This window comes from Antechinus flavipes, chromosome 1 (genome assembly GCF_016432865.1).
Source record: "Antechinus flavipes isolate AdamAnt ecotype Samford, QLD, Australia chromosome 1, AdamAnt_v2, whole genome shotgun sequence".
Classification (NCBI taxonomy): domain Eukaryota; kingdom Metazoa; phylum Chordata; class Mammalia; order Dasyuromorphia; family Dasyuridae; genus Antechinus; species Antechinus flavipes.
The window spans coordinates 253910154-253937249 of record NC_067398.1 but is presented as its reverse complement, the minus strand read 5'-3'; the positions used below and the strand labels follow the sequence as shown (position 1 = coordinate 253937249).

Here is a 27096-nt window from a genome sequence, read left to right as displayed (position 1 = left end):
CGGGGAGGAGGAGGAGAGTGGGCGTGGCCAGATGACGCGCGCTGACGCGCGATCCCGGAAGCGGAGTGTCAGATGCTGAGGACTGGGGGGGTTGTTGTTATTCCCGAAGTCGGAGGAGGAGGAGGAGGCAAAGTGGGAAAGCGCGTCCCCGCGAGGAGTCGCCGAAGTCGGAGCAGCCACCGCGCGTCCCCGCCGCCGCCGCCGCCCCCCGCCAGGCCCCGCCGCGTGCCCGCGCCCCAGGTAAGAAGGCGGCTGCTGGCGGTTGGGTCGGGAGAGCCGGGGGTAACGGACCCACCGCTGGACGGTTGGGCAGAGGGGGGGCGGGGCGCTTGAGGATGGGACCCGCCCCGATCTGAGGCTGGCGGCGGCGACCGCCGCGGGGGCGTGGTGCCCCCTCCCCACTTTCCAGGGTCCCGGGGTGGGGGGCGTCGTCGGCCCTTCTCCCTCTCCCCCCCCCCCCGCCTGGTCCTTCGCCCCCTTCCGCTTTGCTCGCACTGCCCGCACGTGCTACCCCCGTACTGTCCCGCCCGGGCAGGGCTGGCGCCCCGCGAGCCTGGGGATCGTCCCCTCCCGCCTCTCCCTCCTTCCCCTGGACCGACTCCTTCCCCCCTCCCTCTGTTACCCCCCAAATCGCTGAGTCATCCTTCTGGGGAGACACGTGCCCGAACCAGGGGGCGGAGGGGGAGACACGTGCTGACCGCCCCGCGGGGAGACCCGGGACCAGCACGTGGCGCCCCCGGACCAGGCTATGCGCGCGGTGGGGTGAGGTGTCAGAGGAATCCGTCCCCAGCCCCCCCTAAGAAAGCCTCAGATCCACCAAAGCTCCCGCTTCGCGCCCCAAGGAAAAAAAGAAACCCTGCAGGGTGGGGTTAGAAAGGAGACTGGAGAAACTTTGGGTTCCCCCCATCCGAGAGTAAAGGAAAGCAAAATGAATAGGCATTGAGCCATGCCAGAGAATTAGGGGTGAAGACAAGGGAGGGGGCATCACGAGGGTGGGGAGCATGCATGGGAACCGACCGGCTGGAGGCTAACCGCGTTGCTCTTCTGGGCAGCCGGGCACTGTCAGAGGCTGTCAGTGGGGGATTTCTCCCCAGCCCTGGTGACAGCTGAACTAAAGGCGTAGCGTCACTGCTGTTTCTATTGGGCTGTCGGTAACCTGTCTGCCCAGTTCTCCCCGGACCCTTCCTTCGATTTAGGTGAGCCAGCTATCAAACCAATCCAGCTGTGTTTCTCCTAGGTGCTAGTGCTTTGCTGATAGTACAAACATCGGGAGAACTAGAGTTGTAACTTTATATAGTATCTTCTCTGTCAGGTTATCCTTGCCTTTGCTTACTTTTTTTTTTTTTTTAAAGTCCAGCAATTGCCTCTATTTGATACACAAACTTGTACATTTAGGAATCTGATGGCACTTCTTAACTTAAGTATGAGAGGTCTCATCCTATTACATCTCTGTTGTCACCGACCTAAAAGTACCTGCTGTATATCAAATGGCCGTTGAGGAGGTTCAGCTTAATAACAGAGTTCATTTGAATAATGTCTATTGTCATTTGGTGCTGTACTATAAGCAATTGACCCAAAAGTAGTACCAAAATCTTATGCCACTGGTAATTGCTCTCGTTACAGACCATTTTAGATAGTTCTAATCTGTTTAGGAAATTAAATTGGTAGGTTGAGTAACAAGCTTCTGAACTTAAAAGGTTTCTTTCTGCCTTGTACTTAGAGATGTCCCAAGATAAGGCATGATGGCTTTATGTGCCAATTAGAAAGCTCTCTAGGTTCTGGGATGTTTCATTTAGTTTTATTTTCCAGTTTAGAAAGTATAGGAAGCCACTTTTATTTTTTACATTTTAAAAGATGCTTATAAACTTAGGTAGCATTTTTAATTAGCCATTTTAGACTACAGAAGTTGTTGACCTTTCTAAATACCATCGTGAAACCTGAGTGATCCGTTAAGAAAATGGCTGGAAAACCAGTCCAAGATAGTTAGTTTTGCTGACAATCGATTAAAACTAATTTTAGTTAATGTTTACTCTTTCAGAATTTTAGTCTGGAATATTTGCTCAGACAGGAAAGAGTGAATTGAAATGGAATATTCACATTAGTACCCGTTTGTACTTGGGTGTTATATATAATAGTTAAAAATTCAAGATTTTTGAAAAAATTTTCCATTTACAAATGAGGATATTGAGGCAAAAAAAAGTGACTGCCTTCTACTCCTAAGGGATCAGTGGCAGAGGTGAGAAAAAGAGATTTCCAATTCCAGTCTTTTTTTTTTCTAAAAGAAATGCATTTTTAAAAAATGGGAAATTAGAGAAACATCTCCAAAATTAAATATTTTCACGTAAGCCAGGGTTAAGAAACAAAGCCCCAAGCCTCCCATTTTAAGGTTCGATGCTGGAATATTCCTCCAAGTAGCCCTGTCTGTAAGAAAGGGGATTCCTATGGAATGCTAGAGCCCGGAGCCTAGCCAGTCTAGTGAAAACCGGAAATAGCCTCCATTACCTTTTTAACGTTCAGACAAACCCTCCCATCCCAGGTTAACCCAGAGGCCAGATTTGCTCCTAGGAAGGCTGAATGAAAATTTTAGCATGGCTGAGTCCCTCTCTTTCTCTTTGACCCCCAGAAGCCTCTGGAGATCGTGTGTGTGAGGTTGAGTGCACCCCACGCCCGCAGGGGACGGGCAGCCTCCAGCCTGGTTTAGGATTTAATTTATTTACCTTGCTGCTTCCGCCCTGAGATAGCCGGTTCAACTTGTACACTCTCTCTTCCCTTGGTAATGCTGAAAAGCCTTCCTACCACAGTCACTTCCTACAGATGACTGGCATTGCTCCTATCCAATAGCATTCATTATACAACATCAGCCAGAGGGAAAGGAAATTTAACCCTGCTCTTTCCCAAAGTCTTGTTGTGTGAAGAATGAAGGCAGTTGGAAAGTGCTTCCATAGTTGTTTATACATAAATGTCTCGTCATTAGTGACCCGATGTATGTGCTTTGAGCCTTGGGCTTTGGTGTCTTCGATTATTATTTCTAGAGTGACTACAACACTGTGAGCTTTTTTTTCCCCCATCTGCCAAATCTTTGCAGTGAAGACTCTCATCCTTCTTAATTGAGTTTCTTCTTGAATGGGGTATGTCTAAAAAAGCAGAAACAATCACGGTACTTTCCCTGTGGCATTACATACAGTACTCATTTTGCACGCAAATAAACTAACTTTTTATTTGCCCTAACTCCGGGGTGGGGAGGGGTGAGTACTTTGGTTTTGAAAGGAATGTATTGTGTCTATCTTGTATTTTTAATTTTATGATATTGGTTTGTTTGTTTTTTCATACTGATTTTGGCAGTCAAGAGAGAAACTAGGACATCTACTCCTTATTAGGTCGAGATGTTAGTTCCATTCCTGTAAGCAGTAGATTTTTATGAGTGCATGTAATTTGCCTTATATACTGTCCTTCCCTCTACCTTTGTTCAATTATCTTCATGTCCTATTGGCTTTGTAGAGGGCTCTGCTTTATTTCGATCATCTTTTTAAAAGACATCCTGATAAGTGTAGATGGAGCTTAATGTCACACCATGTTTAGCTTATTTAAAACCTAATTTTTTGTGTGTGTTTTGATTTTTTATTTTTTGGTTTGGTTTGATTTGGTTTTTGATAGACATGATAAGAGAGATGATGAGATCAGTTTAAAAAACAAAACAAAACAATTTGAACTCTTGACCTGTTGGATGGGGGCTGGGGGGAAGTGGCATTTTGTGAAACAGTATGAATGCATGCAAATAGCTGAGGTACCCTGCAATACATTGTCCCAAAAGGAAGAAACTTAGCTACTCTCATTTACAGGATCTATGCATCTCTGTCCACCTGTCATGTTCCGGGTCTCTTCCTTCCTAAGATTAAATAATGAAAACTTTTCACCAAAATTTTTGGGAGTTTTATAAAATAGAACCAGAAATCCTTCCAAGAATGAAATTTGCCTTCTACACTTAAAACACAGTACAGGCTTTAAGGGAACCATTCCAAGTATAGCATTGCTTGACTTTCAAGGTGGTTGCTAAAAATGGGAGTTGAGCAGAGATTATTTGGGGAAGGCAACATTTACTATGTGTCAGAATTGGCTGAATCCAATTTCTTTTGCTGACACTATTTGGATCTTTGTCACGAGTCTTTTTCAAACCATAAAATTTTGTCTACTCTAATTCTTACCTTAACCATAATTTCCCTGGTACATTTATACCCAAGCTCAAGCATGACTTGGTGATTATTTTCCAGCTACTTATTTAAAAATCATATTGATAAAGTCCTTGAGTCTGAGGGTTCCTGAAACTATCTTATTGGATTCAGGTTCTGGTCCATAAAGGAAATGGAAAGCTGGCCAGCTGGGAGAATTTTCTGCGTAGCTTCTCCTTGGAGCAGTAAACAGTGACTCACCCTTCTCTCTCTACTCCCCACCCTCCCCTGTCTCTGTTAATGGAAGTTATGGCTTGATACTTTTGCTTTCCATAATTCACAGTGTCATCATGTTTCCCCCTTATTACAGTTTTAGGAAATTAACAATTGTCACTTACCTTGGGGAAGAGAGGACATTTCTTCTATAAAGGGATAAGATGGAGGTTCATAGGATCATAGATTTAGAAGTGGAAGGGACCTTAGAGGTCATGTAATCTAACTCCCTCATTTTTCAAATGAGGAAGCTGAGGCCTAGACAAGGAGGGCTTTATGATGAAGAACTTTCCTTTATAGTAGCCAGAAATTAATATGGTACCTCTTGGGAACCAAAGAATATTAACACTAAAGTCAACTCTTACCAGACTATTTATCTGCCCAAGATTATGTCTCTGTGCATGGTTGATACATACTTGTACTACATTCATTTATTTCCATATTATGTGCTAGGAGATGGGACTATCTGGAGATCAGAGTCAGGTCAAATGAAATTGTAGGTAGTAGGATTTGTTCTAGAATAGCTTCAGCCTTGTGACAGCAGTAGCAGCTAGACTTGCCTCGAGTTCCAGTGCAGTGCCATAGCTGCCTACTTCCAAATGCAAGGTGACCAGAGGCACTATGGTTTTTAATTTAAGTACAAACACATTTCTTGCAAGAGGGCAAGGCAACCAAGGTATAATCTCCAGGCCTACAGATGAGCTGTTGGAAGTGTTAAACGATAATGATGCCGGGGATAGACAAGGTAGGGCACATACCTAGCAAACATGTTTGTAAGACAGAGGCAGGGGAAATATAATTGACTTTTTCACTGTTCAAGAATTTTTTTTTTTAATCATCTGCTCCAAAGAGTTACAGTAATGCCTTACTATGTAACCTTACTTAGTCAAGTATCTTATCCAGTTTGTGGAACAAACTTGGATTATTCGTAATCAAACTGGTATTTGCTGAATAACTACTATCTATCTAGTGCTGTACCCTTTTATACCTATTAAAGTGTCTAAATCTCAACTTTTATTACTTGTTAAAATAAATTTTGCCAGAGAAGGTATAATTCATTTTTACAGATTCTAAGTCTTAGTTATTTGTTGCAAGTGATTGTTTTGCACTTCATCTGCTGCTTTTGTTTTCTTGATTAACATTATATATGTATCACTCTTGGATCAACGCTTCAATTTTTTTATTTTGATGCTTTGTGCTTCCATGTATTTGAAATCATCACATCTAATATCTGTAATGATAAGAATAGTTTCATCCAATGACAAGATGGGGGGAGGAGGGAAGGGTGAAATTGAAACTAAAAGTGCACAGCTTAATATTCTTCATATATTGTGTCATCAAAAGTCTTAAAAATATATAGAAATTTACTCTTTCTCAAGAGACTTCAACATGTCACTGTATAACTTGAAGTACTATTAATGGATGGTCAGTTCCTTAATTTTCTTTATAAGAAAAAAATCCTAATTCTCTTTGAACATGGAAAGTAGAATCTTATCTGTGAGGGCCACCATCACAGAGAGGAATAGAACTATGTTAGGATGCTTATAGCCTACAGAGTTTTTCATTGTGAATGTCCCTAAAACTAAGACTAAAAAGTCACAGAAAGGCATCTATGGTAGTCTTCTCTAGGCTGCCAAGATTGGGCACCTAAACTACTCTAGAGGAGTTGTCTGTTCAAATCTTAGCTCTGAGGGAAAGAAATTCCATTTTTACTGTGATTTTTTTTTTTTTTTTTTTTTTTGTACATAACACTCATCTTCATCCTTGTCCTCTTATTATTTCTGTCCTGATTCCCAACTCCTTCAGACTCTACTAAAAGACCAAGAAGATCATGAGACCTTCTCCTGGATCTTCTATTTATTTGAATTTTTGTCACATAATAACCACAGCTTATTGATTTCATCAAGATTATTTAGGAGATCAAAGACATTTATGAGATCCTTTGTTTTCAAAGCAAATTAATTGTCCTGTTAATATTTATTGAATGTACAGTGACATTTAGGTACAGTCTCTGATTTGAGGTTAAAAGTCTAGACTCCTTTGAGACCAATATTGAAAGATTATCCTTGTCCAGTAACTAGTAGACATGTGGTAAATGTATAAACCTTCATAAGGATGCTTCTACAGAACTAGAGGGTAAATAAACACTTAAAGTTATTAGCTGCAGAGAAGAGAGAAAATGACTTACTAAATGCAACACAAATTAGAATTCTTAATATCAAATCCCAACATGGTGATTAGTTCACTAAAATTCTCTGGCAGCATCACTAAAATACAAAAATGTTTCCACACATAAGTATGCCTATTCATGCTAAAAATTTTGTTAGTACATTTTAAGTCAGACATAATAATAGGAAATTGATACTGCCAATGAGAGTTTCAGTATCTGTGAACAGTTGCTAGTGCAGTACTCCCTTATTTTAAGCCAATGGTAAAAAGGAAAACACTTGTTTTAAGCGTGTTGGCAAATTTTAAAACCCTGCAATACTTGGTTTAAATTCTTGAAAATGTTGATTCTAGTTTCTAAAACTCTTGTGGTTTGAGTCCTGATTAATGCTTTTGGTATGTATTTTCCTGACATGCGACCATTGCTATGGTACTTCCCAAATAATGATTTCCAAGTACCATTTTAAGGATATTTTTTCCTTTTAATTACATTCATTAATTTCACAAACAGCATTTTTATGAATATCTATCACATATGTGAAAAACATCTCTTTGTTCACCTTCCCTCTATAAATAGATAACATATTCTACTGTTAATATTTTAAGAAATAAGAATTTGACCATTTTGTGTATCTTTAGATATATGTACCATAAGACCAAATAATACTGGGTACCATTGTTATGCTTTAGTGATTGGCCATTTTGGCAGTGCTCTCCCTACTGATGGAGTGACAAACCTCTGTACTGCACATAGTCTCTGTGAATTCCTGTGACCAGAAAAATTTCATCCCTTGGTGATGTGCCTCCTAGTGTAATGTTCCTCTCTCTGCCCTTAGAGAAGCTGGTTCTTAGCTGACTCAGGGCTTTTTTGTCAGACACCCCCTTCCCTCCTCTCCCCCCCTCTCTTTCCCTTCTCCCCCCCACCCCATTGAAGTCTTCCTAACTGCTTAGACCTATTTTTTCAAAATGTTAGTGAACTGGGATGAGGAATAAGATTAGAAAATACTTGGAAGGACTTCCAATCCAGGAAGTGACAGGAAGTAACAATAAAGGGCTTACTTAAGGCAGTATAATTAGAAAGAGTATGCTTTAAATCTTTTAGTGAAAATCTGGAAGGCAAGTATGGGGATCATTATTTGATTCTGTACTGTAGGGGGCAAAAAGGCTACCGTGGTATACATTTAATACTTAAAAATAAATGATACCATCCTGTCTGTTTTCCATTATGAATCTTACTATCATACTTTTAAAATAGTTTTGTGTTAAATTTCAAAAATGGTATGTTTGGATACTGAAACAAGGTAGGAAAAAACACCTGGAGAGAATCTGAGATTGGCATACCCTCCTGACTTTCACAAGTCAAGCAAACCACCTTTTCTACTTGCTATTCTGACCTGATGCAGTGTGACTCTACATAAAAGGTGATAATTCAGCTTCTCAAATTCTCAGTTTATTAATCAAGATAGTCTTAAGTCATTAACCAAGATCTCTCCTTTAAAAGCCAGGTTGTTGAGCTGGGTAAATAAGAATCTAATTGCTAGAAAAGCTAATAAATATATTCTATTGCAGCATTAAAAACCTTGCAGAAAGAGTCTGCATTCCAGTTTGGTGATTATTGGCCTTCCCTGTCCAAGGAGGCAGTGTCCTATCTTAGTTTCTAAAAGTAAAATTTAACAAAAGGAAAGAGAGAAGCTTGCCGAGGAGATGGTTGTTTTTCCTTTAGTCCAGGAATTCCTTAACCATTTTTTGTGTCATGGACCCCTTTGGCAGTCTGGAGATGTCTATGGAACACTTCTTGGAACAATTTTTTTTTAAAAAAATAATTGAAGGAAACGCACGATTTCAGTTAGAACCTAGCAAAAATAAAAATGTAAAAAAAAAAAAAATTCCATTCAGATTTATAGACTCTCCTGAAACCTATCCACAAACTCCTTGGGAGTCCATGGCTATTGTTCAGTTGATTAATTGTCTCTGACTCTTTTTGACCCCATGGATCCAATGCCCTTGACATTTTATTGGCAAAGACTGGAGTGGTTTACCATTTTAATCCTTAGTGGATCTTTTTGTCAGGCAGTCAGAGGTTAAGTAGTTTGCCTAGACTGATACAGTTAAAGAAATGTCTGAGGCTGGATAGAGATTCAGGTCTTTGTGCCTTCAAGCTCAGTGTTCTGTCCACTAGACTGCCTAAGGTACCATTGGCCAAAGGGAGAAAACAAAACCAAACCAAAAGAGACCCTGTTTTAGACTCTTTATTCCTTAATCTATTTACATGGCCCTTCTCTATTCTCACCTTGCCTTATCTGGGCCCCTAGTGAATGACTTTGAGGCTCTAGCTTCATTTTGTCTATGGACTTTGGGGTTCTAATTTTTTTTTTTATTCTATTTTGTGTTCAGACAGCCTCATTATAAAAAAGATTTGGATACTAGGTAGTATGTAAATACAGGTCTATTCATTCCATTTACATATGTAAGAACTTATCAAATTGAGCCTCAGAGCTTTTGCTGTTAAATAGCTAGTTGACTATCCCATGTGCAAAATCAGTAAACATTTTAATAGAATACCATTCTGTGATATGGCCAACACGTTGGGGAACAAAGATCAATTTTTGCAATTCTGAATGACAGTAGCAGTTATATATATTGGAATATGCTCATCTCTTTGTCCTTTACTGTTCTAACTGAATGAAATCAGTCTGGGCTGAGCAAGATGGGATAAAGTTCCAGTGTCTTCAGTGTTAATAGATGCAAGCCCCTCATAAAATGGCTAATGCTTGGCTAAGGGGTGGGCCATAGCCCTGTCATAAGATCATAGATAGCTATGAGTGACCTTAGAAGCCAGCTACTCCAGCCTCATCATTTTACAGATCAGAAAATTGAGGCCCAGAGAGGTTAAATGATTTACTTGTCCTTAGTTATGAGGGTAAAAGGAAGATATCTCTTTCATTTTGTATGTGTAGCCTCTACAGAGTCCTGTGGAAAGTAAGTCAACTTGTAAATAGAGAATTCAGTGTGGACTAACTTATCCCCATATTACTTTATTATTTCTCTTCTTTGTACCAACCATTCTTATAATTAAATGTATTATTGGACCACAGACTCATCATTCATGGAGATATTAGCAGATTGACTGTTTCTCTCAGGCTTCTAAGTAGCCAATCAAGTTTTCACTTTTTCATTTTTCTTGAAAGTCCAGTGAATGAAAAGCAAAATGCGCTTTTGTGCAATCAGTGGATTTGAGTTGGGTTCTCCCCCTTCTCCACTTTGACTTTGCTTTTGCAATTTACCTCTGCCAAATGCAAGCAGTGGGGACTCAGCATGTGTATCCTTGTAGGGATGGGAGGAGTTTCTGGTTCTGTGGGAATGTGAGCTCTCAAACTCTGTAAACAGCTGGTGACTCATTGCATAGCTATGTCACAGACTGACTGCAAGGCCTTGTGCTCTGATGCTCTTATGTGTGTGTGTGTGCGCCTGCGTACATGTGCGTGCGCCCGCACACACGTTGGAATAGATACTGACGCCTGTTCCTTTTGGACATGGAAAAGTTTTTCATCACTTTCCCAGCTGCTGGGCTCCAGCAGGTCGGTCACTGGGACAGTTTGAGCAGTGCTGATTCCTAACTATTTTCTGTGAAGCTATTTTGATTTCTGGTACCGAGTTAGAGGGGAAAAGGTCTCAGAAAAACAATTATGTCATACCAAACCGATAAGAATAGATTGGAAATCCCAGAACAAGTACTTTCCATTTGTTGATGATCATTCCACTACAACCTTTCCCATTCCATCCATACACAGGCATGCAACTGTTCTTAAGAGTTCATTCTTTTTGGACCATCTGAAAGTAGTCCTAAGATGCCCATCTGAATCTTTATTCCAATGTGATTCTACTCATTTTTTTGTTGGGTATATGTCATTAGCATGCTCATTGAGAGCTCGGTCGTGTTTTTACTAAGGGCTATTCTAATGGGGTTATTTTCATAGGTTCTCTTTTGAAGATCTGCTTGTACTACATCATTTTCCCTATTTCTTTATAACTCCAGAAAAGAAGGTCCTCTGAAGACAAGGTGCAGAAAGGACAGATGGAAAAAGAGTAGAAAGCAAGCTCAGAGGGCAGAGGGTCCCAGGTGCTGCTGCAGCCAAGGGATTCTGTGCCAGAGCTCATTTATCACAGCTTGTCTCCTGGCAGTCTGTGCTGCAGGAATGAAAGTGAGACAGACTAAGGGAGATCAAAGCAGGCGAGGGAAATGGAAAATTATCCACCCTGTCTAGTCCATATCAAAAAATAGAGATTTTCATGTGGCCTCATCCTTTGGAGTCAAAGGATCTTCTCCATATACACTCTGCCTTTCTAGATCTGTCTCTCTGATTCTCTTCCTTCTGTCACATCTTGCTTAGCATTTGGGAAGGTTAAGGGAGGGAGGTAGAAGCTTGTATAGTAGTTGTTCATGCTTAGGCAAAGCAGCTTGCTGTCAAACCTAGTTCCTCTTGACCCTTTGGCCTTTCAGCCCCTTCCCCAGTTGTTTGGGGATATGAATGAGTTTGTTTACTGTCTGTCGACCTCGTGATGTCTTTGCACAGACATGACCCGAAGTCATTATTCCTTTTGGGCTTCTCGGTTTCCATGACTACCATCTCAGGGTTGGCTACTTTCCCAAGGTCACCATGGCAACTATCAGAGGGGAATCATGCTTGGGATGCTTTGGCTGGGTTTTTCATGAATGATTAGAATGTGTGACACAATGCAGACGTGAAAATGAGAAGGGAGGGTGGAGGGGACTGGTTGGTGGGTGACTGAGGGGAGAACTCCCGCCAGACACAGTCTGTGTGCTCCCTCCATACACCCAGTGCTGCTGCTGCCCATCTCACTCTCCAGCTACAGGCTTCGAAATCCAGCTCATTGACTCCCTCCTCATCAGGGACCACGGGGTAGTCTCAGCCGGAGTCCTTCCACGCTCTTCAAATCGTGGGGTCAGGATGTTGTGGGCAGCATAGGAGGAGGTGGTGATGTCACAACTGCAGTGCCCTTTTCCGCGGTAGGTACTTGATGGGCGGGCTCACCTGGCAGCATCGATGCTCTGGAGGCAGGGTACCAGGAGGAGGGACTTGGGGCTAGGTTTGGGTTGCAAGTGTTCCAACCAGAGTTCATTATGAGAAAGCAAGGTGACAGCAAAGGATGTCATCTCACTGAAGGGACTACCTTTGTGGTTGCAGTCTGGTCTCTGGGCTAGAGACCTATAGGAAGGTGGGAAATGATGTTTCTCGGAGTGTGGGTGTGTTGTAAAATATTGAGCAGTGCTACCACTCAGGCAAGAGGTTCAGGTTTTCACCCATTACCATTCTGTAAATTGTTGCTTCGGTTTTCAGAACATGCTGTCAATCTCCATTACAGCTGAAAATGTAGCTCCTTGTTCCATGGGATGGAATAACACGAAGTGAGGAATGTCCATGGGTGGTATTTCATCTAAAAAAAGACACTTTTCCTACAGTACAGAACTAAGGAATATTAAAAATCTAATCAATGGATATTGCAGTGGGGGGGGAGGGGTTTCTAATGCTAAATACTTGTTTTAAAACAATATGTTAACCACTGCACATGGGACCCCTGAATACCAAGAGCAAAGTATCTGTGGCTGTGAAAGTTACACTGTACCATCACTTTTGGGGTGGTGTTCTTTCTGGACCTTCTTTTAAAGAAGAGAAGAACTTTTGGCCTTAGGACCGTGGCTCTTCGTTCATCATGGTTAGGACAATGTTTATAGTTAGTGCCTCTCTGGAGGGGAAAACATCAGCCTTCTGAGAGTAGCATATCAGAAGATCCTACTGGTATTCTGAGCCTAGGCATTTCTTAACCTGTGTTGCTTGTTTGTTTATTTTTTTTCCAGTTGCATTTTCCAATCAGTTCTGTCCAGGTGACTGTGCCCAGGTTATGACGACTAATCCTAAACCGAACAAGGCATTAAAGGTAAGAAGGAATTTCATTTAGGTAGTTTCAGGTAGATCCCAAGAAACTTCCAGAAACTTGGGACATAATCAGGTTCTATCAAGGGTCACTTGTATGGAATAATAGCTTGTGTGGTGTGTATCTTTTATTCCAGAGTTCAGAGCACTAGTAGCTGACCCTACCTTCCTACCTATGTTCAGGTTTTGTTGGATTAGAATTGACATCCCAGAAAATTAAGTGAAGGAGAGATGATGAGAGTAGCTAGGGGCCCCGTTTAGAAGGTGTGAGAAGACCCTAATCCCTTGCCAGTTCAGTTCAAGTTGGTGGTAGAATATTGAGGTTTCTTAGGTTCTGATTTCTGCATGCTTTAGGTTGAGGATTACTTTTTTGAACCAAAAATCAGTAGTCTGATTCTTTGCTCTTTAAGGGCAGGCAGGAACTGTTTCATATTCTGTCTTTGTATAATACTTAGCAGATGTTTCATTCATCCTGTTTTTTGAGGATAGATACTCTCTCAGATGCACTGGGAAGGAACATCTGAAGCTTTTCCTCTGGAGCAGTAATGATTAGAAACCTGGAGAGAGAAGCAGGAGAGTAGATAGTGATGTATAGGCAAGATTTTTGTCTGCCATGTCTGTAATCTGATTGGTTAGTTGGTTTGTTTAGGTTGGGCTTTTGGGGGGTTTTATTTGTTTGTATCTTTTTTTCTTTTTTCAGTGTAGGGCCTTCTAATAAAGTGTGTGGATTTAATAGACTTCTTTTGTGGAAGTTGAAATAGGTATTTTATTTTGATGTGGGATGTGTGACTAATAAAATTTATTGCCTTCTTGTGTTAGTGGAGGATTCTAAAACAGCCTGTCATATACATGTTTGGAACTGACTTGGCCAGGCCAGGTTCCTAGCTTGCCTAGCTTATATATACGTTCTTATTTAGTAGTTTCTTTGATATATTCATGAGAACAATGCTCCTCAGTGCCATCCCTCCAAAACACCTTTTGTCAAGTACAGCCATGTTTTACCTTTGAGGAAATATAGAGGACAGGTCTACACATTGCCTTGTATAACTTTGTGAAGTCCTGTAGGCATTGCTCTGGATTCCTCTGTACAGCCCACTTTAGGAATCCCAGCCAGCGCCTCTTTGCACTTGTAGCCAGCAGGATGAAGTCACCCATTTTCCTAACTGTTAACCTGGGCCTCCGGTCTCTTACCAGGTAAAGAAGGAGTCAGGAGAGAACGCCCCGGTGCTCAGCGATGATGAGCTGGTGTCCATGTCTGTTCGGGAGCTCAACCAGCACCTCCGGGGCCTCACCAAGGAGGAGGTGATTCGCCTGAAGCAGCGCCGGCGCACACTCAAGAACCGAGGTTATGCCGCCAGCTGCCGCATCAAGCGGGTGACCCAGAAGGAGGAGCTGGAGCGGCAGCGGGTGGAGCTGCAGCAGGAGGTGGAGAAGCTGGCCCGAGAGAACAGCAGCATGAAGCTGGAGCTGGATGCCTTGCGCTCCAAATACGAAGCTTTGCAGACGTTCGCCCGCACCGTGGCCCGTGGACCCATTGCTCCTACCAAGGTTGCCACCACCAGCGTCATCACCATTGTCAAATCAGCTGAGATATCATCCACCTCGGTGCCCTTCTCAGCTGCGTCCTAGTGCTCCAGGCAGCTGCAAGTTAGAGGGAGGGCAGGGTGAGGGCGGGTGGGACTGGGAGCCCTTTGAGAAGGGGATGGGAAATGTCTCTCGTCCTTGGTCAGTCTCCTCAGTCCTGTCGAGTCGATGTGTCTCCTCAAAAACGGTGCAGACCACCGCAAAGGCACCCTCAATGGCTCTTTCTTAGTGGCCCTTGATGGTTTATGACAGGAATTTGAGTTTGGGTGTGGGATAAGGGGAAGACCTTTTGTTGAACAATCCCATTCAACTCCCCTTTCCTGTTTCACCCCTCTTACCTCTCCCAGATCTTTCTTTCCACCTCTTTGTCACTATAACAAATCTTGTTATCAAGGAAAAGTTTATTTCTTGAGGTGCCTCTTGGACATTTGGCAGCCAGGAGATGTATATGGAATCCCAAGATTCTCCATAAAAGGGAGAATTACTCCAGAAGATTCCTGTGTCAGCCTATGGCAACTATTGTTCAAGGGGACCTCTGCACTATTTCCTTGCCCACCTGAAGAGGCAGCATCACATCTGTTTTATGCTTAAAATGAAACTGAAGTGGTGACTCTGTAAACGTGAATGATTTGAGACGTACCAATTATAGAAGGCTCTCAGTTTTTTAGTTCATATTTTCAACTTTTTCCCCCTCCTTTAAATTTCTCCTCTCCCCTCTTCTCCCTCTCCTGCTATGTCCCCCAGTCATGAGGAATAAATTTTCAGGTTCCTGACATGACTAAATGCCTGGCTTCCCTCCCTGAGCAAGACCTAAACAGAAGGCATGTAGTGCAGCTTAATTCTTCCAGGTGTTCCACATTTAGAATGCACTCACAGCCCTGTTTTAAGCAGTTAACTTAGGATTCCCTGGTGCTCCAATAAAGGAGGTGTGGAAAGTATTAGGTAGGGTTTCGTGTGTGTGCTCATGCACACGTGTGCACAGCATTCCCCAAGGGAGATATCATAGCAGTATTACCGGGCAGAAACTGAGCAGTGGCAAAGGGATGTCTGTTCCACAGAGGACTGATTGAGTACAAAGGTGTTATTTAAGGAGTAACAAAATGTTCAGGATGGTCTCGAGAGTATAGCCAGCTTGAGAACTTCAGCAGGGAGGAAGTAGCATGTGTACTGGGGAAACCAGGACATCCAGATAACCCCCTATATGCAAACAGGGTGATTGTTAAGAGCACAAGGACGCAAAAACAGCCTCCTCTTGTTCCATGGAGAAGCCTTCCCCCATGGGACCGGCTGCCAAAACAGCAGACAGGTTATTGGACACTGGCAGAGAGGAGGGAAGCTTAGAGGAGGAGCCAGTGTACTTGTTCATTGATTTAGAACTGATCCTCAGGTAGGCATTTCACAACAGATGTCAGCCTCCTTCCTTTAGCCTACGTGAATAGTGTCTTGTGTTCTAAGGATCTGCATGTGGTCAGCTCTTCTCCAGTCAGTGAGAACATTGAGTCTTTGAAACACAGGGATTTTAAAGGATCCAGAGAAGAAATACCAAAAAGAAGAGTTTTTGTTGGGGTGAGAACCTGAAGAAGATAAGCAAAACCTTTGGTTCTACAGAAAGAAGGTGAGAGGGATTAAGAGTGTTGTAGAGGAGAGGAAGGAGATAGGAACAGAGGTGCCAGATCACTGATGATGTGAACTGGTATTTGATAGCTGGAAGGCACTGTTTTGTGCCAGTAGAGATGCTGCCCTGTACACTTGGTGTAGTGGTTCCTGTTTGAGATGAGACAGGAAGTAACCTTGTGTGGGCCAAGAGAGTGGGGTGGAGAGTGGATAGGATCTAGAGAAAAAAAGAGGTCAAGGAGAAAGGTTATCTTGTGTCCTTGGAAGAAATCGAAAATAAGTGTTACAGAAGAGACTAGAATGTGATTTGAGGAAATTATTGACATGATTGACTAAAGAAGGTAGCTTGTGCACACCACAGAGGAAGTATGTTTTGAAGTTGATTACTGAAAGCTTGAGGAGGTTTACCAGGTGAATCCTTGAAAATCTAATTGTGCTCTTCTACCACTGCATAAAAGATGAGGGGAATCTGTGCAACCTTGGTGCTCAAACATTGTCTGAAGCCTTTAACTTGCTTTTTCTTTCCTGAGCAACTGAGCCATCAAAGATCTCACAGTAATGTTTTCCTGTGGCTCCTTTCCATGGAGAGTAGTAAAAGTAACCTCAGAACACTTTCTGGATGACTTTATTAAACATTTGGGAAGGTGTTTATTTAGCATTACTACTTCCATATCTCCCACCTACCCTGCTAATAGATTGGTGTTGACTGTTAAGGTTGGGGAATGAAACTGAGTTAGGGTCACATTTGCTGGTCAGGAAGCATATCCTTTAAAGTTCTCTGCATCAGCTAAGTGCTCTGGTCTACTAGGTTCAGTCTAGATTCTTTAATATTCGTGTAGATACCTGTATGTTTGTCTGTAGGAGTGGGAGGTGGGGAAGAGGAAGAGTGGGATGTGACTCCTATCAATGGGCTTTAGCTGAGATCAATCCTGCACTTGGCTTTGCTGGGTTCATCAGAGAGAAACCTTCCTCTCTCCCCCACCCCTTTTCTCCAGCTCCCTGCTCCTATTTCCCTCTTACTATACTGTTCCTCCCCGCCCCAACCCTAAATAAAACAAGCTGCAGAGGACTTTAAGGGTCCTTAACCACATAGGGAGGCTATCATAGGAGTGACACAGGCCCCAAGGGCTGAATCTTTGTTCTGTGTCTCTGCTGTTGGAATAAAACAAGAAGTATCTGAACTTCTCCAGTGGCACTGCCATGTGGCTGAATAGTTTTCCATTTCCTGGAAGAGTGCCAAAGGGTTTGGCCAAGCTGAGAGCCAGGTCTCTACCAATAGGCGCTTGGATTCTTCCAAAACAAGAGGCCTGAGTGTTAATAAAGCTGTTGATACCATAGCCATGGTAGGTAATCCATATTGGATATCAATAAGGACCACGTGGAAATATTTAAAGAGAGAGAGAAAAAGTAAAAATATATATATATATATAAATATATAAAATTATATACACATTTTATCGTACAGATTTTTCGTAAGCAAAATTAATTTTTTTTCCAAGTTTGATACTGTAAATCTTTATTAAAATTAATTGTCAGGTCAGGAATCTCTGACCTGGCAATTTGACCTGGAGGTGGAGAATGGGAGTGGCTTCCCTTCTTCACCCCTAACTTCTGCAAATGAGTCATAACCACAGGCTTTGTGGAAGGAGGGATCTGTTGGCTGCTCCCCACACCCAGTTTTCCCTCTTCCATTCTGAGAGGAGCTCTGGCTCTAAGGCCCATGCATTCTAAACTCTATTCTGCATGACATTCCTCTGAACCACTGCCCTAGGCTTGGAGGATGACCCCAACGAGGGCTATAATTCCCCCCCCCCCCAAGATGTTATGCCTTGGCATTTCATCTCCCAGGTGCTCCAGCCAAATCCTCTTCCCTACCCTGCAGTCTGCCCCACAGATCCCCTTCCCAAGCCACAGGATTTCCTGTCTACCCACACTTTCCAGAGTAGGTTTCATTTTGAAGTTCTGGTGTCCAAGGCTAGAGTGTTTCTGTTCTTGTTTGTAATACCCAGCAAAGACAGAGGAAATGGGTTTTTAGTATCATTGTTGTCACCTGTTTGACACATAGTTGATGTGCCCTCAGGATGGGAGAGGGACAGTGTTGCGCATGGGCAAGTAAATTTTCATATTGAATTCTTGACTTGTAAACCCCTTCCCAGACTGCAGGGATACCCAAGAGTAACAGTGGATCAATAGCTGAGCTTGCCTGGTCACCTAAAGGAACTTTGGAAGTATGGGCAAACCAAGGGCCGACAAATGCCTGAAATCTAAAGCTGTAGACGAAGTAAGGAGCAATGCATTTAGTGGTAGAAGAAGAGAAAACAAGGCACCTGGGGGGAAGGGGTAGAGAACCACGGGATGATGGTAAGAGACTTTGGTATCCCTTGGAGATGATGATGGGCATAGGCTGGTCTGCAACAGAGGTAACATTTTTTTCTCTCTCTCTTGCCCTCCCTTTCAAATCATTGAAATTTCATTGTCACAATTTTAATATTTTGGTTGGTTTTCTTTTTTAATTTAAGAAAAAAAGTCCATGACCTTTGTGTAATGTGGATTTGTTTTCCTTTTTCTTTTGTGCTTTAATCTTCTGGGACCTTTCCATAGAAGGCAATTCCTTTGCTTATTTCCTCCCCCCTAGCCCTCTTCCTCCCCCAATGACAGGGACAGTCTGTTTTAAGTTTTTTAGCACCAGCTCATTCTGTCCTCTGTGGTTATTCAGTAATTTCATTTCAATATTTATTTTTGTGCTGCTTTTTTATTATAATATAAATTATTGAGACTATACCAAGTAATGTGGATTCCTGTTTGTATGGCATATAGCCCAGTGTTTGTGTCCATCACTTTTCTCTTCTGACAGCCACAACGTAATTTATTGCTGTACATTTAGCTGCTGTGACTGGTTTTGTACCTTTCCAATAAAGCATTTTTCTGGTTTTGGACCTGTTCTGTGTGCAGTCATTGTTTTTGCACTTTGGATTGATAACTAGCTTGTGAGCTGCAGCTGCTTCATGCCATCCTGTTAAAGATGTCCCAACCCTCTAGCACACCTGCCAGCTTTACTGCCACATCACCCTCATCTTATGACAGTAAGAAACACTGTCATCCCCAGCCACACACACATTGAAAATAGGGCATAGCATGGATTTAACACTGAAACAGACCGTAGAAAACATCTAGTTAATTATCCTCCTTTCGTAGACAAGATTAGCCACCATTACACAATTTTCAGGTGTGTAAAGCACTTTTCATGTTGTTGCATTTGGTACTTAACAATAACCTTATGATAGATGCTCTTAATATCTCCATTTCACAGATGAGGAGGCAGGCCAAGAATGGTTAAATGATTTGCCCAGGGCACAGCTACTAAGTGTCCAAGACAGGCTTTAAGCTTTGGTTTTTATGGCTCTCAAGTCCAACACTATCTACAGGAAGACCCAGCTACCTACATGGTGAGCAAACACAATCTTGGAGGTAAAGTGACTCACTCATTCTAATGCCCCATAACACCATCAGAACAAGGACAAAACTTGCATACTACATTTGAAAATTTGCCAATCTAGTCTAGGAAAATCATTCTCCAGACTTCACAGCTAAGTCTCTATTTGTAAAATCAGCATTGCATTCACCTGTCTTAGCAAGAAGTGGAATTGCAGTCAGTCTGTAAAAGGGGAGACAAATATAGCAGTCTGTCTATAGCCACCTATCTATTATTCTATATCAAAAAAATCACAGATTCAGAGCTGAAAAGGGCCTTAGCAGCCATCTAACCTAGGCTAGAATCCTCTCTACCATGTTTACAGATTTGGAAGTGAGGGGTGATAGAAGTGGTTAAGAGTGGTCCATATTGATACATCTTTTTATGTGGGATGTGAACCCTGTTGTACTGACCTCAAGTCCAGTATTTTGTCTGATATGCCTCTTGTCTCTCTCTTGAGTCATAAATCTCAGGTGAAATCTGTTATTCTATTTCTTTTTACAATGGAAGTTTCTCATAGCTTAGAACCAATTTCTAACCATGTCCTTAGTCCAGATTTTTATTGATGCCCTAACTTGGCAAAGGCTTAATTAGAGATATATTTCTTAATCTAAAAGTGAGACATCGATTAGACAAGTTTTGGGTTCTATGATTTAAGACTTATAATTCATCAAACCTATCACCTCCTTGATGTAGGGGTTTCATATTCTCCCATTAATTTGCCATAAGGATCTATCCCAACATGCCAAAAGTCTTCCTCAAGTTCTTTTGACATTGGGAGGATATAGGGGAAATCTAATCCTGTTCTATTGAAGATAAATGTAATGATTCAGATTAATTGGCCTCCCTATTTGAATATAAGAAATCTTTTAAGGTCGTAAATGTTTTCCATTTATGTATTTGTAGCTGGAACATTGGTAAGCCATATATAAACGTTAGAGATGATGAATGTTGCGACTAACAAGCTCCTCAGTGATAGATCATCGTTTAATTTATCTGGGAATTGAATTAACCAAGTAGGTTTGTGAAAGCCACATAAACTTAAAGCTTGAATATTAAGTCCTTTAGAGTCAGGATGTTAGGCCTGCAAAGAATACTTTATTATCTAGGACTCTCTAGAGGCTTTGGAAAAAAACTCGGCCTGTCTCTTCTTGAGCTTCTGGCCAGAAGCCCAACTATCTCCTGGCAAATGATTGTTACAGGAATTATCACATCTAGGGAACTGAGATAATATAGGTGAGCTAGTAGATACCTGGGAAATGTCCCCACACAACTTTTAATAGTTTTAGCTCCTCTAAATCCTCCTTGATGAAAAGCAAAACCAGAAGAGAGAGACAATTATTAGCTGAGAAACATAGGATAAACCCAATCAAACCTCCATGTGGACATGGCAACAGAATGTTGGGGGTTTCTAAGTTAAAACTTTTATCTTTTCTGCCTTACCTTTAAAGTGTGACTTTGGGAGTTGATTCATTAAGGAGTGACAAGACAAAACCAGAAAACAGACAGGGTTTTAGCAACCTGGGAAAGCTACAGATAGAGAATCATAGGATAGGATATTCAAGCTCTAATGGACCATGGAAGTTATCTAATGCTAGTCTCAAACTCCAGCAGAAACAGGGACCACAAAATGATGCATGAGGGTGCCTGTGGGCCATGTATTGACAGAAAACCACCTATCTGTTTCTATCATATTTTATTTATTTTCTAAAATATGTCCCAGTTTGTGGTCCTCTTCAACAATGAGATGAACCAAATCAGTTCCAATAGAGCAGTAATGAACTGAAACAGCTACACCCAGCAAAAGAACACTGGGGAATGAGTGTGAACCACTACATAGAATCCCCAATCCCTCTATTTTTGTTCACCTGCATTTTTGATTTCCATCACAGGCTAATTGTACACTACTTCAAAGTCTGATTCTTTTGTTTAGCAAAATGACTGTATAGACATGTATACATATATATTGTATTTAACTTATACTTTAGCATATTTAACATGTATTGGTCAACCTGCCATCTGGGGGAAGGAGAGAAAAAGTTGGAACAAAAGGATTTGCAATTGTCAATGCTGAAAAATTACCCATGCATATAACCTGTAAATAAAAAGCTATAACAATAAAAAAAAAGAATAAAAAAAAATGTCAGTTACATTGAATCTGGTTTGGGCCACATCTGGGAATATTGTGGGCTCTAGATAGGTCAGACCCTGTGTTTGACACCTCTGGTTGAGTTTAATAACCCAAAACAAGCTTTAAGGAGAGAAAAACAGATCCAGCTAATGATTTATCCAAGATCCCATGTCTATTAGTGGCAGGACTGAATATCAGCTCATAGAATCATATTAAAGATAGTAGACCAACTCCCTCCTTTTAGAGAGGTACAAACTTAAGCCTCCTGACTTAGTCCACTATTCCACAGTAACAAGGTTCAGATAAACTGCACATTTATTTAACCGTTATAAATTTGAGGACATGAAACTTTTAAAAGGGCCTTACTTTCCTTTTCAAAAACAAGATAAGGCTAATTTGAGGAAATGAGAGACCATCCTAAGTCAACTCCTTTTTGAGATAATCTTGTGATATTCAACATATGCTTGTGTTTATTGCAGATGTGCTGACCCAGAACTAGTCTGGATCTATTTTTGACTACCCTAAATAATACTAATGGACGTTTATATATGGCTCAAATTTTATTTATGCTCGTCTTTTCGACCCTCACAACAGCCCTGTGGGGGAAGTGCTATCACCCTCATTTTACAAGTGAGGAAACTGTGGCTGATAGGGTAAGGGACTTGCCCGGTGTCAAAAGCTCGCAAGCTTCTGGTTGAAACCCAGCGCTCTCTCCATTGATTCAGTGCTCCCTACCTGACCATGAGGATCTCACAGGAGTACTACAGCACCTTAGTCTGGGAGTGTTGCCTTCCCCAAAGCTTCATTTGCCTAAGGAGGCTGGCCAAGCTTTGCCAGCGGGGCCGGCTTCCCTACTCCTTCAGAAAGTGGATCGATCGGCGGTTGGATGACATGAGCCAAAGACGCCATCCCCAGGAGGAGCAGAATTCATAGCCTCCGACCCAGCTCAGCCAGGCTGCTGGCCCAAGGCCCGACCTCCTCAACTTGAGGCTCCCAGGAAGCTGGGGTGGATAATTTTGTTTGTGGCCTTCCTCTTCACCATTCAGAGCAGCACATCGGAGGCTTTTACTTTGCTGCTGTCTTCTGGCCCCTTAAGACGACATGCTTGTGGTGGGGTCCCGGGTTAAGTCCCTCTGGGGTTGGACCTGGGCTTGGAGCCTCCCCTCTACCCAATAAACTTGCTGTGTTTGTAGTCTGACCAGGGAAGCAGAAACATGGGTGTGGTCCCACCAAGTGGGGCGGGGGGCGGGGGGGAAGGCAGCCCCAGGTTTGCCAGCAGCAGTGGAGCCGTGGTGATAAGAGAAAGACTTTCCCAGGCAGCTCGGCAGAGGCTGGCCTGGAAAAGTCGCTGCCATATCTTATCACAGAGCCCGGTGCATGTGAGGGACGGCCAAGAGTGGGGGCAGGGATTGGGAACTAGCCCGCCGCCTGCATTCCCACCCTCCAAGGTACCCCGGGAATCAGAGCTCTCACTCAGCACCTGAGACTTTGTCGTTCTCTCTTCTGCTAACTCCTGACCTGAAAACAGACACCGGACCAGGGAACCTGAGAAGCAGCCCCGACAACTCGCTTGTCTCAAGGTGACTCCCAGGGGTTCAGGTCCAGTCTCAGCCTGTCCACTATCATTTCTGCTCCCCTTCTAGCCATAACTTAGCTCACTCGGGGTGACCTTGGACACAGTTATTTAGCAAATACTGAGTATTCAATTTTCCCTCAAGAAGGGATAACAGTCCCTGCCCCCTGAATGACCATGTGAGGATGAAGATCACCTCTGAAAAACTATCGGGTAACACAAAGGGTCCCATCAGGCTCGGGATGCACCCCGCGATGGCTGTGGAAGCTCAGGGGAAGTAGAGGTACTGCTCCCCACACCCTTCAGCCCGGTTTCAGCCTGTCCCCACATGAAGTTTTTAGCTAAGCCAAGGGATTGACTACACAAAAATAGAAGCCAGACATCATTATGGGGAAAAAACCCCAAAGAACATTTATATATAAATAAAAGCAATCCGCTTGGAAGTCTGTGATACGCTGCGGTATGTCTCACGATCCTCTGACCCTTGGCACAGCTGGGAAGGGAGGGCACTCGGGGAGGGGGGGGTTACAGCCCCCTCCCCCTCCTCCTTCCTTGATAAGGAATACCTCAGGATTCCCAAGTTGGTCCCTGACAAGCGAGACGCAGGCGGGCTGCTTTGTTTAAAGGCTGTACAGCCTTTTGGACATAACTTCCAAAGTCTGTCCACTCCCACTTAGCCCATCACCTGCCAATCCCTGTCCACTCCAGTACTAACACTGAAGAGAATTCTGCTGTCAGTCTTTGGGGAGAGGAAGAGAAGTTGACCATGGTTCCTGCGTGTGTTTGTTTTTAATCCTCCCTGAATTTACTTTGACGTGCAGGGGATAATCTCCAGCAGAAACAATTAAAAACCAGTCTGTTCAAGTTTCTGACCACCTATTTGTGGTTTCCTGGATCTCACTTTGCACACCACCTCCCATCTTCCTCTACTTTTCTGCACAGGTTGTCCCTCTCCCTCGTACCTGGGACACCTCTTCTCACCCCTTCTTGGAATCCCTAGATTCTCTCAAGGCTCAGCTCATGTGCCATCACACCCCCGGTTGTTACTGCTTATTCTTCCCTAACCTGCCTTCTCAAATTGTATTTATTTACCCAATGATTTGTTTTTATTCCCCAGTAAAATATAAGTTCTTTGAAGGCAGGTACCACTTTTCATTCCCATTTCTGTATCCCAAGTGCTCTGTACATAGTAGGACTTAGCAAAATACTTGTGGTGATATTGGACTGGACTGAACCCAAGCCAGTTTTCTCCCCCTTGCTCCCTGCAGCCTGCTCTGCAGGGAAGGAATGGGTTCCTAATTCATCAGCAGCTCTGTTTTCAGCCAGACCCCCCATCAGAGGGAGGGAATCCCTTTCACCCATACAAACCTTACAGATTAGTGGGACAGCCCTTCCACTGCTGTCTCATGTCCCTGCTTCAGTCTGCTTCAGGATGGGGAGATGTAGCATGCAGCATCAAGGGGAGGGGGAGAGGGAGGGTCTTTGGTGGCACCTATGACAGATTCCAGTGCAAAGCTCTTTGCTTGACCGATGCAGCCCTTTGGGACGCCCTGGTTCTTGGCTGTAATCGGGTAGAACTTTGAAGAGTGTCATCCAGTCAGACGTCCACTGGCTTCTGGGTAACTGAGGAACAACACTGTCTGGCAAGGGGGAAGCTGGCCAGGTCCTAGCAGTGGTACCCCACACATTCTCCACAGCCTTTGCTGCCACCTGTAATACTCCCAAGAAAGTGGCTAAGCAAAGGGACCATCAGATTCTCTGGATCAAAGATGGAGTCTTGTTCCTATATAGATAGAAGTCAGGTCGGCTTGGAGGTATCCCCAGTTCTCAAAATGAATAGTCCCTTTATCTTTGGGAAGAGGAAGAGAAATAGAACATGGTTCATGTTTGTTTGTTTTTAATCCTCCTGGAATGTATCTTGATGTACAGGAGATAATCCTTTATCTTTCTGGGTCTTCAGCAGAAACAGTTTTAAAAAATAGTCTCCTCAAGTTTCTGAGCATCTATGTGGTTTCCTGGACCTCACTTTGCACATCATCTCCCATATGCTTCCTCCACCTGTCTGCAGAGGTCGTCCCTCTCCCCTATGCCTGGGACAGCTCTCCTCACCAGGCCCGGACAGTAAGAACTGTTTCATTTTTGTCTTTATATGACCAGCATCTAGCACACTTCCCGGAACACACTTGGTGCCTAAGGATTGTTTCTTGATTGACTTACTGTGGAAAGGAGAGCTCTCTCCTGGCGAGCTCTGATGAAGGCATCCACTCCAGTCAAAAAGGAAGTACATTACTGGTCACTGAAAGAATCTGAGCTGTGGGTTTGGGGGGTGGAGGGGATGGAGATGGTCTTTCAGATAAGAAAACAGAGCAGGGCTGTAGACTCCATGGTCACAGCAGGACAGGTCTTGGAAAAAGATCTCTCCAAAGCAATTTTTCCTCAGGACCAGTTCTTAGAACATAGGGGGTAGATTGGTAGAATGTTAAGAGGGAAGGTGATGGGAGAATGCAATACCTCCTCTTCCACAGTCTGCTTGTACTTGGTGGGGTATGTTGACTACTGTTCAAGGACAGCTCTTCAGGCAAAAGCTAACTCCTTGGAAGGCTCTCCCTGGGTCTGAAGTTCTTGCTCCCTTAGAGACTCCCCTACAACTCATCAGAAAGGATTAACATCCTCTTCTCTATGTTTTTGCTCTTCTTGCCCCCAGGAAGATGGGAAGTAGGGGTCGTGTTCCCATTTTTCCCCTGTATTTTGACCTCCTGCATAGACTGCTGAGTGTACTGCTGGTAAGTAGGCGAGAAGTTGTGGATAGCATCCTGGACAATGTCCTGAGGACTTATGGTCTCCTTGAGCCCACTGGAAATACTCTGCATGGGAGCCACGGTCACTGAGGGCAAAAAGAATGAGTCCGAGGTTAAGGGGAGGGCTGAAGTACCTTCCTATGAGCTGGAAAAACTTCCTGAAAACCAGAACTGTCCCCAAGTGGAAGAGGCTGCCTTGGGAGGTGATAGGATCACAGAGCTGAAGCTGACCTCAGAGGCAGTCTAATCCCTCTTATTTCTCAAATAAGGAAACCTGAGTCCCAGCAGGGTTAAAAGAAGTTAACACATTAAGCATTCATTTCAGCCCAGTCCTCTGACTCCCAAGGCAGTACTGGTTCTGTGTTGTTCCATCCCATTAGAGATTAGATGTCAAATATGTTATGCTGTGATTTCTTTGCAGGGATAAGTTGGACTCGAGGCTGCTGAGATCTCCTCTCATTGTATACATCCTCTGATTCTGTCTCTAGTTCTGAAATGGGGGAAGGGGACAGACCCAATTCTGTCTCCTGGTCTAGCTCCCTGTCTCTGAACCAACCAGCACTTAAGGCCATCTCAAAACGGTTGAATGCCTCTTTTACTCTTAAAGATAATGATAAGTGGCTTTTGTATAGAGCTCAAGAGTTTCTCAAGTGCCATACATAATCTCCTTCGAGCCTCAAACCAACCTAATGGGGTAGAGACTACAGATATTATCTTGGTTTTACAGAAAAGCAAACTGAGTCTCAGAGGGGTTAAAGGATTTTCCCATGATCCCACAGATAGTGAGTGTCAGGGACAACTAGCTATTATTATCTGTCAAATGAAAACAGTAATATTTGTCATACCTATTTCACAGAGTTGTTGGGAGAACTACAGTAATATGACTTTTTCCCCTGAGTCCAGTAGCTTAATCACAACCCTTATGATTCAAAAAGTGGCTTATAACTTCTTGAAAACTCTCTGACTGCAATTTGAGTTCATTACCTCTTGTTCTATACCCATGGGAGACCAGAACAGCTAGTCTCAGTCCTTTGGATCTAATCACTTCTTAAGTGAACTGTTTCTGAAGAGGCATTTCTCGAAGTGTGACCCAGGAGGACCCCTTACCCTGGTATTTGGTTGGTTTCTTACTTATATCTCTGCGCAGAGTATGACTGCTTCTATGCCTGTGGTGCTGAACCAAAGCAATCATTTGCTTGGGATTTTTAATAGAAAAAACCCTCAAAAACAGAGACTAGCCCTTCACTGGGGTGTAATCAAGCAACCCTATCCTTTCCAGTAACTGCTTTCCTGCCCATTTGGGAGCATGCTGCTGCCCACAGAAATGACCCACCGACAGAAGGGGCATAAGAATTACTATTCAAA

The 27096-nt window shown here is 43.1% G+C and overlaps 3 protein-coding genes across 6 annotated transcripts in view; 1 reads left to right on the top strand and 2 right to left on the bottom strand.

Annotated features, from left to right (window-relative positions):
• Positions 1-3220, bottom strand: part of LOC127563953 (lysosomal alpha-glucosidase-like) — a 67780-nt gene extending 64560 nt beyond the window's left edge. The window contains exon 1 of one of the 3 annotated variants that reach the window (XM_052000142.1): positions 2718-3220. The gene's annotated coding sequence lies outside the window, so the exon portion shown is untranslated. Of the gene's footprint in view, positions 1-1017; positions 1589-2717 lie in introns of those variants that run through there. The other 2 variants (XM_052000148.1, XM_052000158.1) reach the window with 2 other exon arrangements.
• MAFK (MAF bZIP transcription factor K) lies at positions 148-18693 on the top strand. 2 transcript variants are annotated; one of them, XM_052000228.1, is made up of 4 exons: positions 174-240; positions 11447-11634; positions 12484-12563; positions 13754-18693. In XM_052000228.1, the coding sequence occupies exons 3-4, from the start codon at positions 12528-12530 to the stop codon at positions 14186-14188; spliced, it is 471 nt and encodes a 156-aa protein (XP_051856188.1). In that variant the 5' UTR covers positions 174-240; positions 11447-11634; positions 12484-12527; the 3' UTR covers positions 14189-18693. The 2 variants fall into 2 exon arrangements, with proteins under 2 accessions (XP_051856197.1, XP_051856188.1); XM_052000237.1 differs by lacking the exon at positions 11447-11634 and having other exon boundaries at positions 148-240.
• Positions 18694-23315: 4622 nt separating this feature from the next.
• TMEM184A (transmembrane protein 184A) overlaps positions 23316-27096 on the bottom strand; it is a 60511-nt gene continuing 56730 nt past the window's right edge. Inside the window, exon 10 of the mRNA XM_052000218.1 lies at positions 23316-25817. Within this exon, the coding sequence (XP_051856178.1) occupies positions 25576-25817 (242 nt within the window). The 3' untranslated portion in view covers positions 23316-25575. The remainder of the gene's footprint in view (positions 25818-27096) is intronic.